Source organism: Chiloscyllium punctatum, chromosome 9, assembly GCF_047496795.1.
Source record: "Chiloscyllium punctatum isolate Juve2018m chromosome 9, sChiPun1.3, whole genome shotgun sequence".
Classification (NCBI taxonomy): Eukaryota; Metazoa; Chordata; class Chondrichthyes; order Orectolobiformes; family Hemiscylliidae; genus Chiloscyllium; species Chiloscyllium punctatum.
Window position 1 is genome coordinate 1,453,105 of NC_092747.1, and position 13,031 is coordinate 1,466,135.

Below are 13,031 nucleotides of genomic sequence, written 5' to 3' on the forward strand. Positions count from 1 at the left end.
GAACCAGTTCAGCCAAACAAATGAGTGTCAGTGGAAGGGTACTGGTTGTCGGGAGGGGAAGAAAGAGTGGGCTTGGACGATGCTTTGCTCCGATCATTCGTCCTCAGTTAGTCTGGGGGGGGGGGGGGGGGGGGGGGGGAGTGAAAATTCAGCAGGGCTATGAGCCGGGACCTGGGTGTAGGGTGGAGCTAGGAGTGGGGGGTGGAGAGTCTAACTAGAGTCGACGTGGTCATAGAGACACACTAGGTGACATAATTTATCAAAGTGACCCTCCCCCGAGGGAGAGTCATAGGCAATTCTGTCGACAGTGTTCAGGTGAGTGGCATCGGTGGTGTCATTGGGAACAGAAGTGGCTGCGGCGGCGGCAGAAACAATGGAGGCCAAAGTAACATTCCTGTTCAGCCTCACGTTGGTTTTGGTGGCAGCTGATCTCATCGCGATTGCAGCAGCGGTTGTGTGGCTGGTGGTCACAGAGACGTCATGGTCAGCCAGGGCTGCAGATTATTGAGTGGCAGGAATGGAAGTGATGCCAGCGTTCACCGTGGTGGCAGTAGCTGCAGCAACTGTGTGGCTGATGGCGCCCGAGCAGTTCTCAAGGCTGGTGCAAGCTTCTGGAATGGTCGAGGAATCCAGACTATTGAGTTGGGTACATGAAAGTTTGTTATACTTAGTGTTTGACGTCCGATACGGTGTAGAAAAAGTATTTCTTAAGTGTGTGAATTCTTCAGAGGATGTAAAACAGTAGGAGGTTCTTTGCAGTTCTGAGTGCGACCCTCAGCTGAAGCAGGGCCGACTGTAGAGAGATTAGGTGGCGGCACATGGCTACAAGTGTGGGAGCAGGGGATCCGGAAGGAGAACAGTTTCTGGAGGTTTCGAATTCGTAGTAGATACTGGTTGTCCTGTTCAGATCCAAATTGCATTGGTCAGAATGTAGTCTGAAATCTATGTGGGATCAGTTGGCTCTGTAGGCAGACACTGAGGAAGGAGGAAATGTGGCTCTTGAAGCGAGTCTGTTTCATGACATGGCTGAAGAGCTTCAGGGCAGAGATGACCTGGGGGTTGCAGTGAGAGAGAGTCTCACTGCCAGTCAGTCAATCTGGGCTACACACATTGAACTAATGAATGAATCTTAACTCTCAGTGAATTTAGGTGAAGTGCCCTGAAATGGTGTACTGTCTCTATGGCAACAGCATTCATGTACAGGCATTGGAATCTCCACAGTGCTCTACAGGCGACCAGAGACATGGGATCCACTCAAGCGACATCAGAGCAACCTAAACAAGCTGCGGCAGTGCTCTCTTAGATTATCAATCCACCACAGATTTTTTTTTTAAAAATTCCCTCACTGGATACAGTCATCACTGGCTGGCCAGCATTTATTGCCTGTCCCTCATGGTCTCAAGAAGGTAATGCTGAACTGCCGCAGTCCATGTGCTGTAGGTTGTCCCACAATCCTTTTGAGGGAATTCCAAGGTTTTGACCCAGAGACAGTGAAGGAATGGCAATATATTTCCATGTCAAGACAGTGAGTGGTTTGGAGAGCAACAAATAAATTTCAAAAGATACCGTACAACAGCGCTTCACAGGAGGCTCCAAAACACTGAAGATGTCACCTACAAAAAGGAACAAAATATCTGCAACTCAACTTCCCAGCCTGGCAAACTTACCCACGACAATGGCAATTTGTAGATTTGAGCGACAAATCTTTACACAAGCTTTAACTTCTTTCCAGGTATTAGTCCAACAAAGTATGCCCCAATACCTATTGCTTCCAGTTTTAATAAGGCTCCTCAATGCCACACTCGGACTGACGTGGCTTTGATGTCAAGGGTTGTGCCTCTCATCTCCCCTCTGGAATTCAGCTCTTTTGTCAATGTCTGAACCAAGGCTGTAATGAGGTCAGGAGCTGAGCAGGCCTCACAGAATCCAAAATGGGCGTCATTGAGCAGGTTGATGACAGCAATGTTGATGACACCTTCATCACTTTCGTGATGACTGTTGAGTAGACTAACAGGACGGTGATCAGCCAGGTTGATTGATCGTGCTTTGTGTGTATAGGACATTTCTGGGCTATTTTCCACACGGTTGGGTAGATACCAGTGTTGTAACTGTACTCAAACACTTGGTTGAAAGAGTAGCAATTTATGAGAGACAAGCCTTCAGTACAAATTGCCAGAACGTTGTCAAGGTCTGTAGCCTTTGCAGTATCCAGTGTCTCCAACCGTTTCTTGATATCATGTGGCGTGAATCAAATTGGCTGAAGACTGGTATCTCTAATGCTGGGGACCAGTGGAGGAGGCTGAGATGGAAGATTTTTTGCATGAGCTGGAGTCTTTTCTTCTTTCACTCATGTGCCGGGCTCTTCCATCATTGAATATGAGGAAATTTCTGATCATCCTCAAATGTAGAGAAGAATAAAATTCCCTCTCCTCTCAAGGACAGAACCAGAGACTGAATTAGACTGTTCACAACTTAGATTTCATATACGATCTTTCGAGGAGCTTCCAAACATAAATCACCTGCCAGACTATCCCTTCCTAAGCACACCTGCTGAAGCCCTAAGTCAGGCCTTATGTTAATTCTAAACCAACATTCTTCAGACTGGCCTCAAACTGAAGCCTCCATATAAATGCGTGGTGAGCCAAAACTCTGCTATTGTACCCTAATTCATACATAATTATATTCACATTTGTTCTTACTGATTCACATTTCTTAACAGTAAATTAATCTTCATTTTGAAGTACTCAATTTTGTTTTGAAATTCCTTCATTGCCTCAACCCTACCTTAAATCACCCTCAGGAGCACAACATTCTCGACTGTGATCTCCAGCATCTGCAGTCCTCATTTTCCCCTCAGTAACACAATCCCTAATTTCAATTCAAACATCCTGGGTCACTGGTCACTGAGTCAATGGATATTGTCCAGTATCATTCAGAGCTGCTCAGATAACCAAACAGTCTGCATCCATTTGCAGCAAGATGTCGACACCATCCAGGTTTGGGCTGACAAAGAGCAATCGTTGTGATATCCAAAGTCTGGGAAATGACCGATAATAGGAGCAAGAATCAGCCATTTGCCTCAGTAAGCACACTGTACCGTGCAACATGATCATGCCTGATCCTTATTGCAGGGTCTTACACCTGCTCTCTCCATATTCCTGGATACCTTCAGCCTCGAGAAATCTGTGTCTTTCTTGACTATCTCTATTAAGAGAAAATAATGAAAGTTTTCCTCCCTGGTTCTTGAAAACACTGAATCTTATTCCCAAGTTCTGTTCCTTCCTTCACCATCACCAGAGAGCTAGAATGGAGACTCAGGATTCCAAATCTCACGCTCATCTCTTCCCCAGGAACAACAGCACGCCTTTCAGCTTTCTTTTCCTTTTGAAAAATCAAATCAGCTCACAATCACTTCAGAAGATTCAAATCTCCCAACATGGGATTATTTATCCAGTTCTATAAGTTACCCAATATCTGATGGGAATGTCAATTAGAGTGGCAAGAGAGACTAGTGCAGCTCAGGTCTCTCAAAAATCAGAAGGTTTAACACCATATTCTGCATTCTATTCTATTACCTTGATGTATTTATGCAAAGTATGATTTGTCTGGATTGTATGCAAAGCAATATTTTTCATTATATCCTGGTACATGTAACAATAAATCAAAATGAAACACTGGCAATTTCACACATTTACAGTGTCACAATTTCTCATGACAGAAGTGCTCCAAAGATAGAAACCAAACTAATGAGTAATCCAGTGAATACACTGGTGATCTCAGATTGCTAACTCTTACCTTAGGTTTAACACGTTGGACTAGATGTCTACCCTGTGCCTCCTGAACGAGGTCAATCCACTCCTTATCCGCAACAAAATAATAATACGACTCTCCACAATCGTCCTCTATCCCCTCCGTTGTGTCACTCAGATCGTCCTGTTCTCTTTCATCCATGTCTTCATTCTCTCCTTCCTCCCACCCATCACGAACGCCACCCTCTTCATAGAGTGCACCATCAGAGAAGCTCTGTACAGGGAACAAACAGAAAGAGCAGCGTTGCTGTGAAACTTTGTACATTTATTGACCGATTACTGTTTGAAGCCTCACTAACTTTTCATTTCATTCTTGTATCAGTTTTGGTTTGGAGCTATGAAGTGAGGACTGAGCTGAAAGTGATCTTTGGATATGACAAATGGATAGCAGTTTGTGTTTGGGAAAAAGGGAGAGAGAACAAAACAAGCTTTTGGTTGTGTGTGAGGCCAATTCTGGAAGTTAATTGTAGGTTGTTCCTTGATCAAAAAACTCCGGGCTCTTCAACATCTAGGCGTGGAAGGTCCAGGGAGAGCAATTTGTATAAGAATTCTTCTTCAGGAATTGTGAAGAAGGGCTCATGCCCGAAACGTCAATTCTCCTGCTCCTTGGATGCTGCCTGACCTGTTGCGCTTTTCCAGCAACACATTCTCAACTCTGATCTCCAGCATCTGCAGTCCTCACTTTCTTCTAGAGCAATTTGTATAAACAAGTAACAGATGTTTGGCCATTAATAAGGTCAGCACCTGGAAATTGGTTCCAGCAAGTCTGGAGAGATCTTATGCTCCAATAAACGTTGAATGCTAAGTGGGATCTCGAAGAGAGGTGGCAGGGAGAGGTCAAAGTTTGAACTGGATGTTGTACTGTGTTTCTGTGAGAAGGCCTTTTGCTCTTGATGTTCCAGCATGAAGTTTTGAAAGCACACTGCCGAACTTCCCAATACCACCTATTTTAAGTTCAGGTAACAGAAATTAAGTGTTCCTGACTTTGGAGTAAACTGAAAAGATAGCTGATCAACAGCCTCAGAAATATCAACCCAGAAACAAGGTAAGCCCGTGGAACAATATTTCAAGTGGTTTTTGAAAATCTGGCCAGTTTTGTTATTTGTTTTTACTTATCCCTTAAATATGTTTAGCTGTCGGTCTTTTGAACGAGGGGGCTGAAAACAAAAGTTGTTGAATTTACATCATAGACAATTAATTACTTTATTGTGTGAGCTTGCTCTGCTAAAGTCACTGTATTGTTCATACAGAAGAACCTCAATTATCTGAAAGACACGGACGGGCAGTATTTTGTTCACTTAATCAACTTCCAACTATCGAAGGCCAGATAACAATTTAGCCAAGCATCGGGACCTTGTGATCTTGCCGGATAATCCGATATTTGGATAATTGAATGCCAGATAACAGAGGTTCCTCTGTAAATTGCTCAATCTTTTGTTTAAGCTACAGATCCTGTGTCTTGAATTGATTTTTCATACAGTCTGGGATAGGTTATTCAAAAAGTCTGGTTAGGAGCCACTGGGATCAATTGAGGGCCTTTGCGGGTTTCAATTTTACTATGTCTTGAACACAAAGGTCAAACTGCTGATTTGGATCAGCTGTCTGTCACCAAGTCGTAACGTTACCAAATACAGTGACTATACCTGCCAACTGTGCATGCTGATCAACAACTTATTCTCTAGCTGCAAGTTTTACTTCACCAGCTGATCTCAACAATGCTTCAACTACCATTTTAGTTACAAGTGTCAGCTCAGCTGGTAACACATTAGCCACCAAGACGGAACGTAGCAGAGTTAAGCTTCGATCCATGGCATAATTTTCTCTGACAGTCTAACAAAGTACTGAGGGAATATCATCGGTGCAGGTGGAAGGAAATCTCATGGCACTAAGAGATAAGCAGAACCATTCTTTGAAACATCTGAGATGTTACAGCACAGAAAATGAATATCCAACCCAGTACCAGCTGTCCAAATTAGCAGTTTGGTTCACTGCCATTCTTCCACATTTTCCAGTATCGTTGCATATTGCTTCTATTCAAATGAGTCAATATTGTGTTTCAGTTAGCACCAATAATTTAAGAACATAGAAACAGGTCAGTTAGCTTCACTCAGTTCTCTGAACTTGATCACCAATTAACTGGTCACACTCTGCTATGGAACCTGGCGATGTACAGATTGGGCACTGCCTTCAGATATGTAGTTGATTGGTTGACGCTCAAGGATATCGCTGATATAAATGATAAACAACTTCTTTCAACACACTGTACCATCAGGATAGAATTTATCACTTGATCCACCTTGACAACATTAATCAATTAATAGCAATCACTAGGCAGCCAAAGAGCCAATTACCACACTGCATCTGGTTGCAATCCTAAACAGTTAGTTATTTAGTATCAAGGGCCTGGCAGATATCAAAACAAAATGCCACAAACTAACCCTATCACACAAGCAAGGAAGGTCAATGATGCTGCCAAATCTGTGCAGACTGGGTCTTCACTTCACCGACATTATAACACTAGACCTCAAGGCACATAAAAGACACCTGGAGATGATTCCAGGTGCTGCACAAATAAAGTTTCTTCCTTTAGACTAAAAATGAGTTTCAAGTTAACTTCAGTTCACTGTAACAAAAAAAAAGTGCTTGATGTCAAGGAAAGAAACAACATACCAAACAATAAGAGAGAACAGATATATGGGGGGGGGGGGGGGGGGGGGGGGAGAAACGTTGGGACATCAGACATCATGAAAATCTATCAGAAATACCTCAAAGCTGGCACTTCCTGTTTCAATAAAAAAAAATCCAAAGTAAATCACCGATCAATGCACCAAAGTGAAAAACACCTTGGGTAGTGGATAATGCAAGTGAAACAGAGAAGAGAAACAATGTCTTCTCAAACCTTTAGATCAAACAAATAAAGAACTACAACCATTATTTTGATTTTGAAGTATTTAATTCAATTATTCTTTACAACATATGGTGTCTTGAACTCTGCTACATTTTATTTGGAAATCATCCTGATCTGAATTATATTCAGATGCTAGAAATCCTGCAACTCGTAACCCCCCTCAAGCCTCACCACTATCTACAAGTCAAAAGAGCGTGATGGAATACAGATGAAACTCAAAAGATAATTGGGGGAATCACTCAAATCCCATGAATCTGGCCAGAATCCTAAAGGATTAAGTGAAGTATTGTTGAGATATTTGCATTGGCTTTGCTGAAAGCACTGGTTAATCCCATGCTCATCCAAAAGCAACGGGGCAGAATCCTGGTCTGAGCTTTTTTCGGCTGTTTCTCTCACTCTTCAATCTGACTTCCAAAAAGTAGACAAGATTTTCAAGCAGTAACAACCTCATCTACTGAAACACCAGATAACTGACTTAATTGAAATTTGAACGTTAACTAAGAAGAGGATCTTGTCATGTTAGATATACCTCCAAAAAAAAAGTCAGAGCCATGTTAAATTTTACAAAACAGTATGACTTGCAACTGAAAGCATGACCTTGCTTTTTGCTCTTTGTGTTTGACATATGGGTCAGTCTTCATGTCCTTTCCTCCAGGAGTTTGGATAGACTGAGGAGAGGTGATGACTCTCCTAATTTCCCAACCCTGATCATAACTCAAACAAAGACAACAGCTCTCTATTTTTCAGAGCCAAACATGAAGCTCTTACAGACAGTGCTTTCTCCTCCTTGTCTTCATAGCCCTTTCACTCCCTGCATTGCCACCAGTATCATTGATTACTGTAGCAGCCAAAAATATTGTTCACAAAATTCTTTCTGGGAAGGTCCAACAACCCATCAGTTTTTCACTACCAATTATCTGTTGCTTCCATCCACACTGTCCTACCATGATAAAGATTAATTAATACTTTCCAAAACCTAGCCTAAACAAATACAACCCCTTACAAACTTTCACATTTTGAGCTTCTGCCGCCATACCACAGCCCCACCACACACCTTTATATAAACCATTTGCAACAGTGAACAATTTACCTGGATCAGTTTGGTTAATTCTCTTCTTACTCCTGATGACTACAATGAGACTGCCTCGATAGGTGTCCTTCACTAATATGCAGCTCATGTTTCAATCACATAAAATCCAAAGTCATTAACCAGTTATTGTATTACGAGATTACTGAACAAAGACTGGTTTTAATTAATTCCACCGCAGAGTAACAAAGGAGCACGATCACAGCTTAAAAAGCACAGTTGTTATACCTGTCAACAGCCAGCAGGTTGCAGCATTGTGCCACACTCACCAAAACCGTGCACTGGGGAAGAGACAGATGACAAAACAGCAGATTCGGCAGCACATTATCCAGACTAAATGTAAACTCAGCCATCATATTCCTCCAAGGCCACAAAATAAACTGTAGCATGTACAGATTTAAGTGAAGCTGATGATTCAGGAGATAAAGTTGCAAGTTTAAATTCCACTATTAGAATTCAGTCTCCAACATCCCTAACAACAGTGGGTGTACCTATATACCAAGACCGACAGCTCAAGAAAGCAGCTCACCATCACCTGTCATTTAGAGGACAATTAGAGACAGACAATAAATTCTGGCCAATGACATCTGCATCCCAAAAACAAATTTCAAGTAAGTCTAAATCAATAGCACTGGTACGGAGGTAGGCAGAATATTCAATGGAAAGTAAACCACAGCCCATCAGCCCATTCTTTGGGGCTTAATAACAAGCACATTTTAAATTTTACTTCTATTCATGGGCTCTGGATTGTCCATTAGTAACATAATTCACAACTGTGCACACTAAACACAATAGTTTTTCTTCCATTTATGCAATGTGGATGTCACGAGCTGAACCAGTATCTATTGCCTGGCCCTAGGTTCCTTTGAAAAGGTGATGATGAGCTGCCTTCTTGAGTCCATGTGCCATAAGTAGGCCCACAATGCAACTAGAAAAGGAGTTTCAGGACTTTGGTCTAATGACACATTTCCAAATCAGGATGGGGAGTGATTTGGAACTTACAGGTAGTGGTTTTCCCATGGATTCGCCACCCTTATCCTGCTGAATGGTTGTGGTCATGCCTAAGGATCTTTGGTGAATTTCTGCAATGCAACTTATAAATGGGACACCACTGCTACTGAGTATCCATAAATCAGTGGAAGCAGTGAACATTTGTGGATGTGGTACCAATCAAATGGGCTGTTAAGTTCTGGATGGCATCAAGCTTCTTGAGCGTTTTTGGAGCTGTATTCATTTTGGCAAGCGGGAGATATTCCATCGCACTCCTGACTTGTAGTTTGCAGATGGTAAGCCAAGAGTGCAGCGCTGGAAAAGCACACCAGGCCAGGTAGCATCCAAGGAGCATGAGAATCGACGCCTCAGACACAAGCCCTTCAAGAGGATTCCTGATGAAGGGCTTGTGCCAGAGTAGATACGCCTGCTTCTCGGATGCTGCCTGGCCTGCTGTGCTTTTGTAATGCTGCTCTGTCAGCTCTGATCTCCAGCATCTGCAGTCCTCAGTTTCTCCTGGTAGATGATGGACAGGCTTTGGGGTGTCGGATGGTGAATTACTCAATGCAGAATTCCTCACTTCTGACCTGCTCTTTCAGCGACAGAATTTGGACAGTCCAGTTCAGTTTCTGGTCAACAGTAATGACCTAAATGTTGATAGTGTGGGATTCAGTGATACCCCCAAGGCAATTATCATGCTCCATTGACTATTTTTTAAGGAGATATTTAGCAGTCATATTTATGCAAAAATCATCTCATTATTCTTCATCTCTCCAAAACCATCCCACAAGAGGATTAGGGTTTGGAAAAGGTCGTCACATTCAGACAGAAAGCGTGGTAAACTTAACTGACAATTATCATCTTGATTTTGACAACCTTCTTTCCACTTGCCCCTCTTTCACTGACATGGCAGGACTCGGAGGTGGCTACAGAAAAACAGCAAGGCAGATTAGCTGAATGGTGATAGATTGGGAAAATGGGGAGGTACAAGATGACCTAGATGTTCTTGTCCACCAACTGGCAAAAGTGAGGAGGCAGATGCAGCAGGCACTGAAGACAAGACAACATCTGGATTATAGTTTCATCAAAGGAAGGATGTCTGGCTAGAGAGGGAGTACAACAAAGGTTAAGCGCAGCAGATCAGGCAGCATCCAAGGACCAGGAGAATCGACGTTTCGGGCATAGACCCTTCTTCAGGAATGCCCGAAACGTCGTGCTCCTGCTCCTTGGATGCTGCCTGACCTGCTGCGCTGTTCCAGCAACACATTTTTCAGCTCCGATCTCCAGCATCTGCAGTCCTCACTTTCTCCTAGTACAACAACGGTTACCTGACTAGTTTCTGCGATGGCAAGACTGACATATAAAGAGAGACTGGATTGGTTAACGCTAATTCACTGGAGTTCAGAACAATGAGGGGTTGATCTCACAAAATCCCTATAACATTCAAACAGGACTAAACTGGATAAGAAAGAGACAGAGGCACATAGCACAGAAATAGGCCCTTTGGCCCAACTTGCCCATGCTGAGCAGGTTTCCTAAACTGAACTAGTCCCATTTCCTGCTTTTGGCCCATAAGCCTCTAAATATGTTTCCTACCCATGTATCTGCCCAAATATTGTAATTGCACTCACTTCTACCACTTCCTCTGGCAGCTCATTCCATATACGCACCATCAACTGCACATAAAAGTTGCCCCTCAGGTCCCTTTTGAATCTTTTCTCCTCTCACCCTGATTCCCATTGATTCCAGTTTTCCTGGGGCTCCTAGATGCCACACTTGGTCAAATGCAACCTTGATATCAAGGGCTGTCACTCTCGCCTCCCCTCTGGAATTCAGCTGTTTTGTCCATAAAGTCATAGAAATGTACAGCATGGAAACAGACACTTCGGTCCAACCCATCCATGCCAACTAGATATCCCAACCCAATCTAGTCCCACCTGCCAGCACCCGGCCCATATCCCTCCAAACCCTTCCTATTCATATACCCATCCAAATGCCTCTTAAATGTTGCAATTGTACCAGCCTCCACCATTTCCTCTGGCAGCTCATTCTATACACGTACCACCCTCTGCATGAAAAAGTTGCCCCTTAGGTCTCTTTTATATCTTTCCCCTCTCACCCTAAACCTATGCCCTCTAGTTCTGGACTCCCGACCCCAGGGAAAAGACTTTGCCTATTTCCCCTATCCATACCCCACATAATTTTGTAAACTTCGGAGGTCATCTCTCAACATGCAGGAAGAATGTTCTCAATGACCAGAGACACAAAAACCAGGTCTCATAAGACCTTAAGACATCAGAGCAGAATTGTGCAATTCAGCTTGAATCTACTCTGCCATTCAGTTATGCCTGATACGTTTGTCAACTCCATTTCTCCTGCCTTCTCCCCATCGCACTTGATCCTCTTATGAATCAAGGGCCTCGGTCTTAAATACACGAAATGACATTGCCTCCACAGCCCTCTATGGTCATGGTCACAGATTCAACCAGCCTCTGGCTGAAGCAGCCGTTGGCATGTGTTTTCAAACTTCTGAATCATCTGCCCGATGGAATAGAGCATAACCGGGGTGGGAAGGATCTTTGATTATGGTGGTTGCTTTCCCGAGGCGGGAGAAGTGAGACAGAGCCAATGGCAGAAGGCTGGTTTACGTGGTGGACTGGGCTATGTTCACAGCTCTCTGTAACTTCTTGCAGTCTTGGGCAGAGCAGTTGCCATAGCAAGCTGTGATGTATCAGGACAGAATGGTTTATATGATGTTTCTCTAAAAGCTGGTAGGAGCCATTGCAGACATGCTGAACTTCCTTAGCCTTCCGAGGAAGAGGAGGAGTTGGTGTGCTTTTGCAATTGTAGTGTTGACGTGGATGCACCAGGATAGATTGTTGTTAATATTTACTCCTAGGAACTTGAAGATCTTGACCACTTCCAACTCGGCACCATTGACAGGGCCGTGTCCTCTACTCCATTTCCTGAAATTGATGACCAACTCCCTCTTTTTGCTGACTTTGAGGGAGTGAGTGTTGTCTTTACACCATACTATTAAGCTATCTCTTTCCTGTACTCTGTCTCATCATTGTTTAAGATCCAACCCACAACAGCTGTATGATCAAATTTGTAAATGGAGCGAGAGCGGAATTTGGCCATACAGTCATGTGTGTATGAAGAGTAAGGGGCGAAGTAAAGATCATTGTGGAGGAGATGTTATGGCCTATCCTTACTGATTGCATTCTGCAGGTCAGGAAGTAGAGAATCCAGTTGCAGTGGAGGGAGCAGATTCCAAAGTCTTTGGAGAAGAGTTTGGCTGGACTTATGGTACTGAAGGCAGAGCTAAATTCAATAAATAAGAGACTAATGTAGGCCTTCTTGTTATCCAGATGTTCCAGGGATGACTGTAGGGCCTGGGAGATGGCAACTGCTGTGGACTTATCATCCTTTATCCCGACTCTGTACCTTCTGCCAGTCAACCATTCCTCAACTAATCATCTTGTCTTCTTTAGCTGTCTTCTGAGGAGCACCTCAAAAGGTCTTCTGGAAATCCAAATAGATCACATCTAGGGGTTCTCCTTTGTCTAATTTGTTTATTCGCACTTCCAAGAATTCTACACCATTTGTCAGGCATGATGTCCCCTTGACGAGGCACCACTGACTCAGCTCTACTTTACCGTGCACTACCACATACTTTGCAATTTCATTCTTGCTAACGGGTCCTAAGATCTTACCAACGGCTGAGGTTGTGTTAACCAGCCTATGCTATCCTGCCTTCTGCCTCCCTTCCTTCTCAAAACAAGATTGTGACATTTGCCAATCTTCTGAGACCCACCTTGACTCCAGTGATTTATTTCTCAATAGGAAATAGGGCTGCAACAACCACATCATGTAAATGAAATAAAAAGGGTATTCAAGGACAAGCAACAGTGAGTTTTAAAGAATGTTTTAAGAGAGAGAAAGTTAGAGGTGCAAAAACATTTTAGGTATTGAATCCTAAAGTCCATGGGGAAGGCAGCTGGAGGCATCCCAATCCCAATCCCTCCATGGTGATGCGATTAAAATTAGTGCTGCCAAATGAGTAGAATTGGAGATCAAGAGTGTTCTTGGAAGGTTATACAGTTGAAGGAAACTAGCAGGATTGGGAAGTTTATGTAGCTTTTTTTAAAATCAGAAAAATAAATTGGTCCTGCAGCACAGATCTGAACTGGAAAATAATCCCTGCGCCACATTATTTCTTGGTAAACAATTATGG

At 43.2% G+C, this 13,031-nt stretch overlaps 1 protein-coding gene across 1 annotated transcript in view; it reads right to left on the reverse strand.

Moving 5' to 3' along the window:
• LOC140481061 (F-box/WD repeat-containing protein 7-like) overlaps positions 1-13,031 on the reverse strand; it is a 203,383-nt gene that overhangs the window by 185,982 nt on the left and 4,370 nt on the right. Inside the window, exon 3 of the mRNA XM_072576665.1 lies at positions 3,796-4,023. Within this exon, the coding sequence (XP_072432766.1) occupies positions 3,796-4,023 (228 nt within the window). The remainder of the gene's footprint in view (positions 1-3,795; positions 4,024-13,031) is intronic.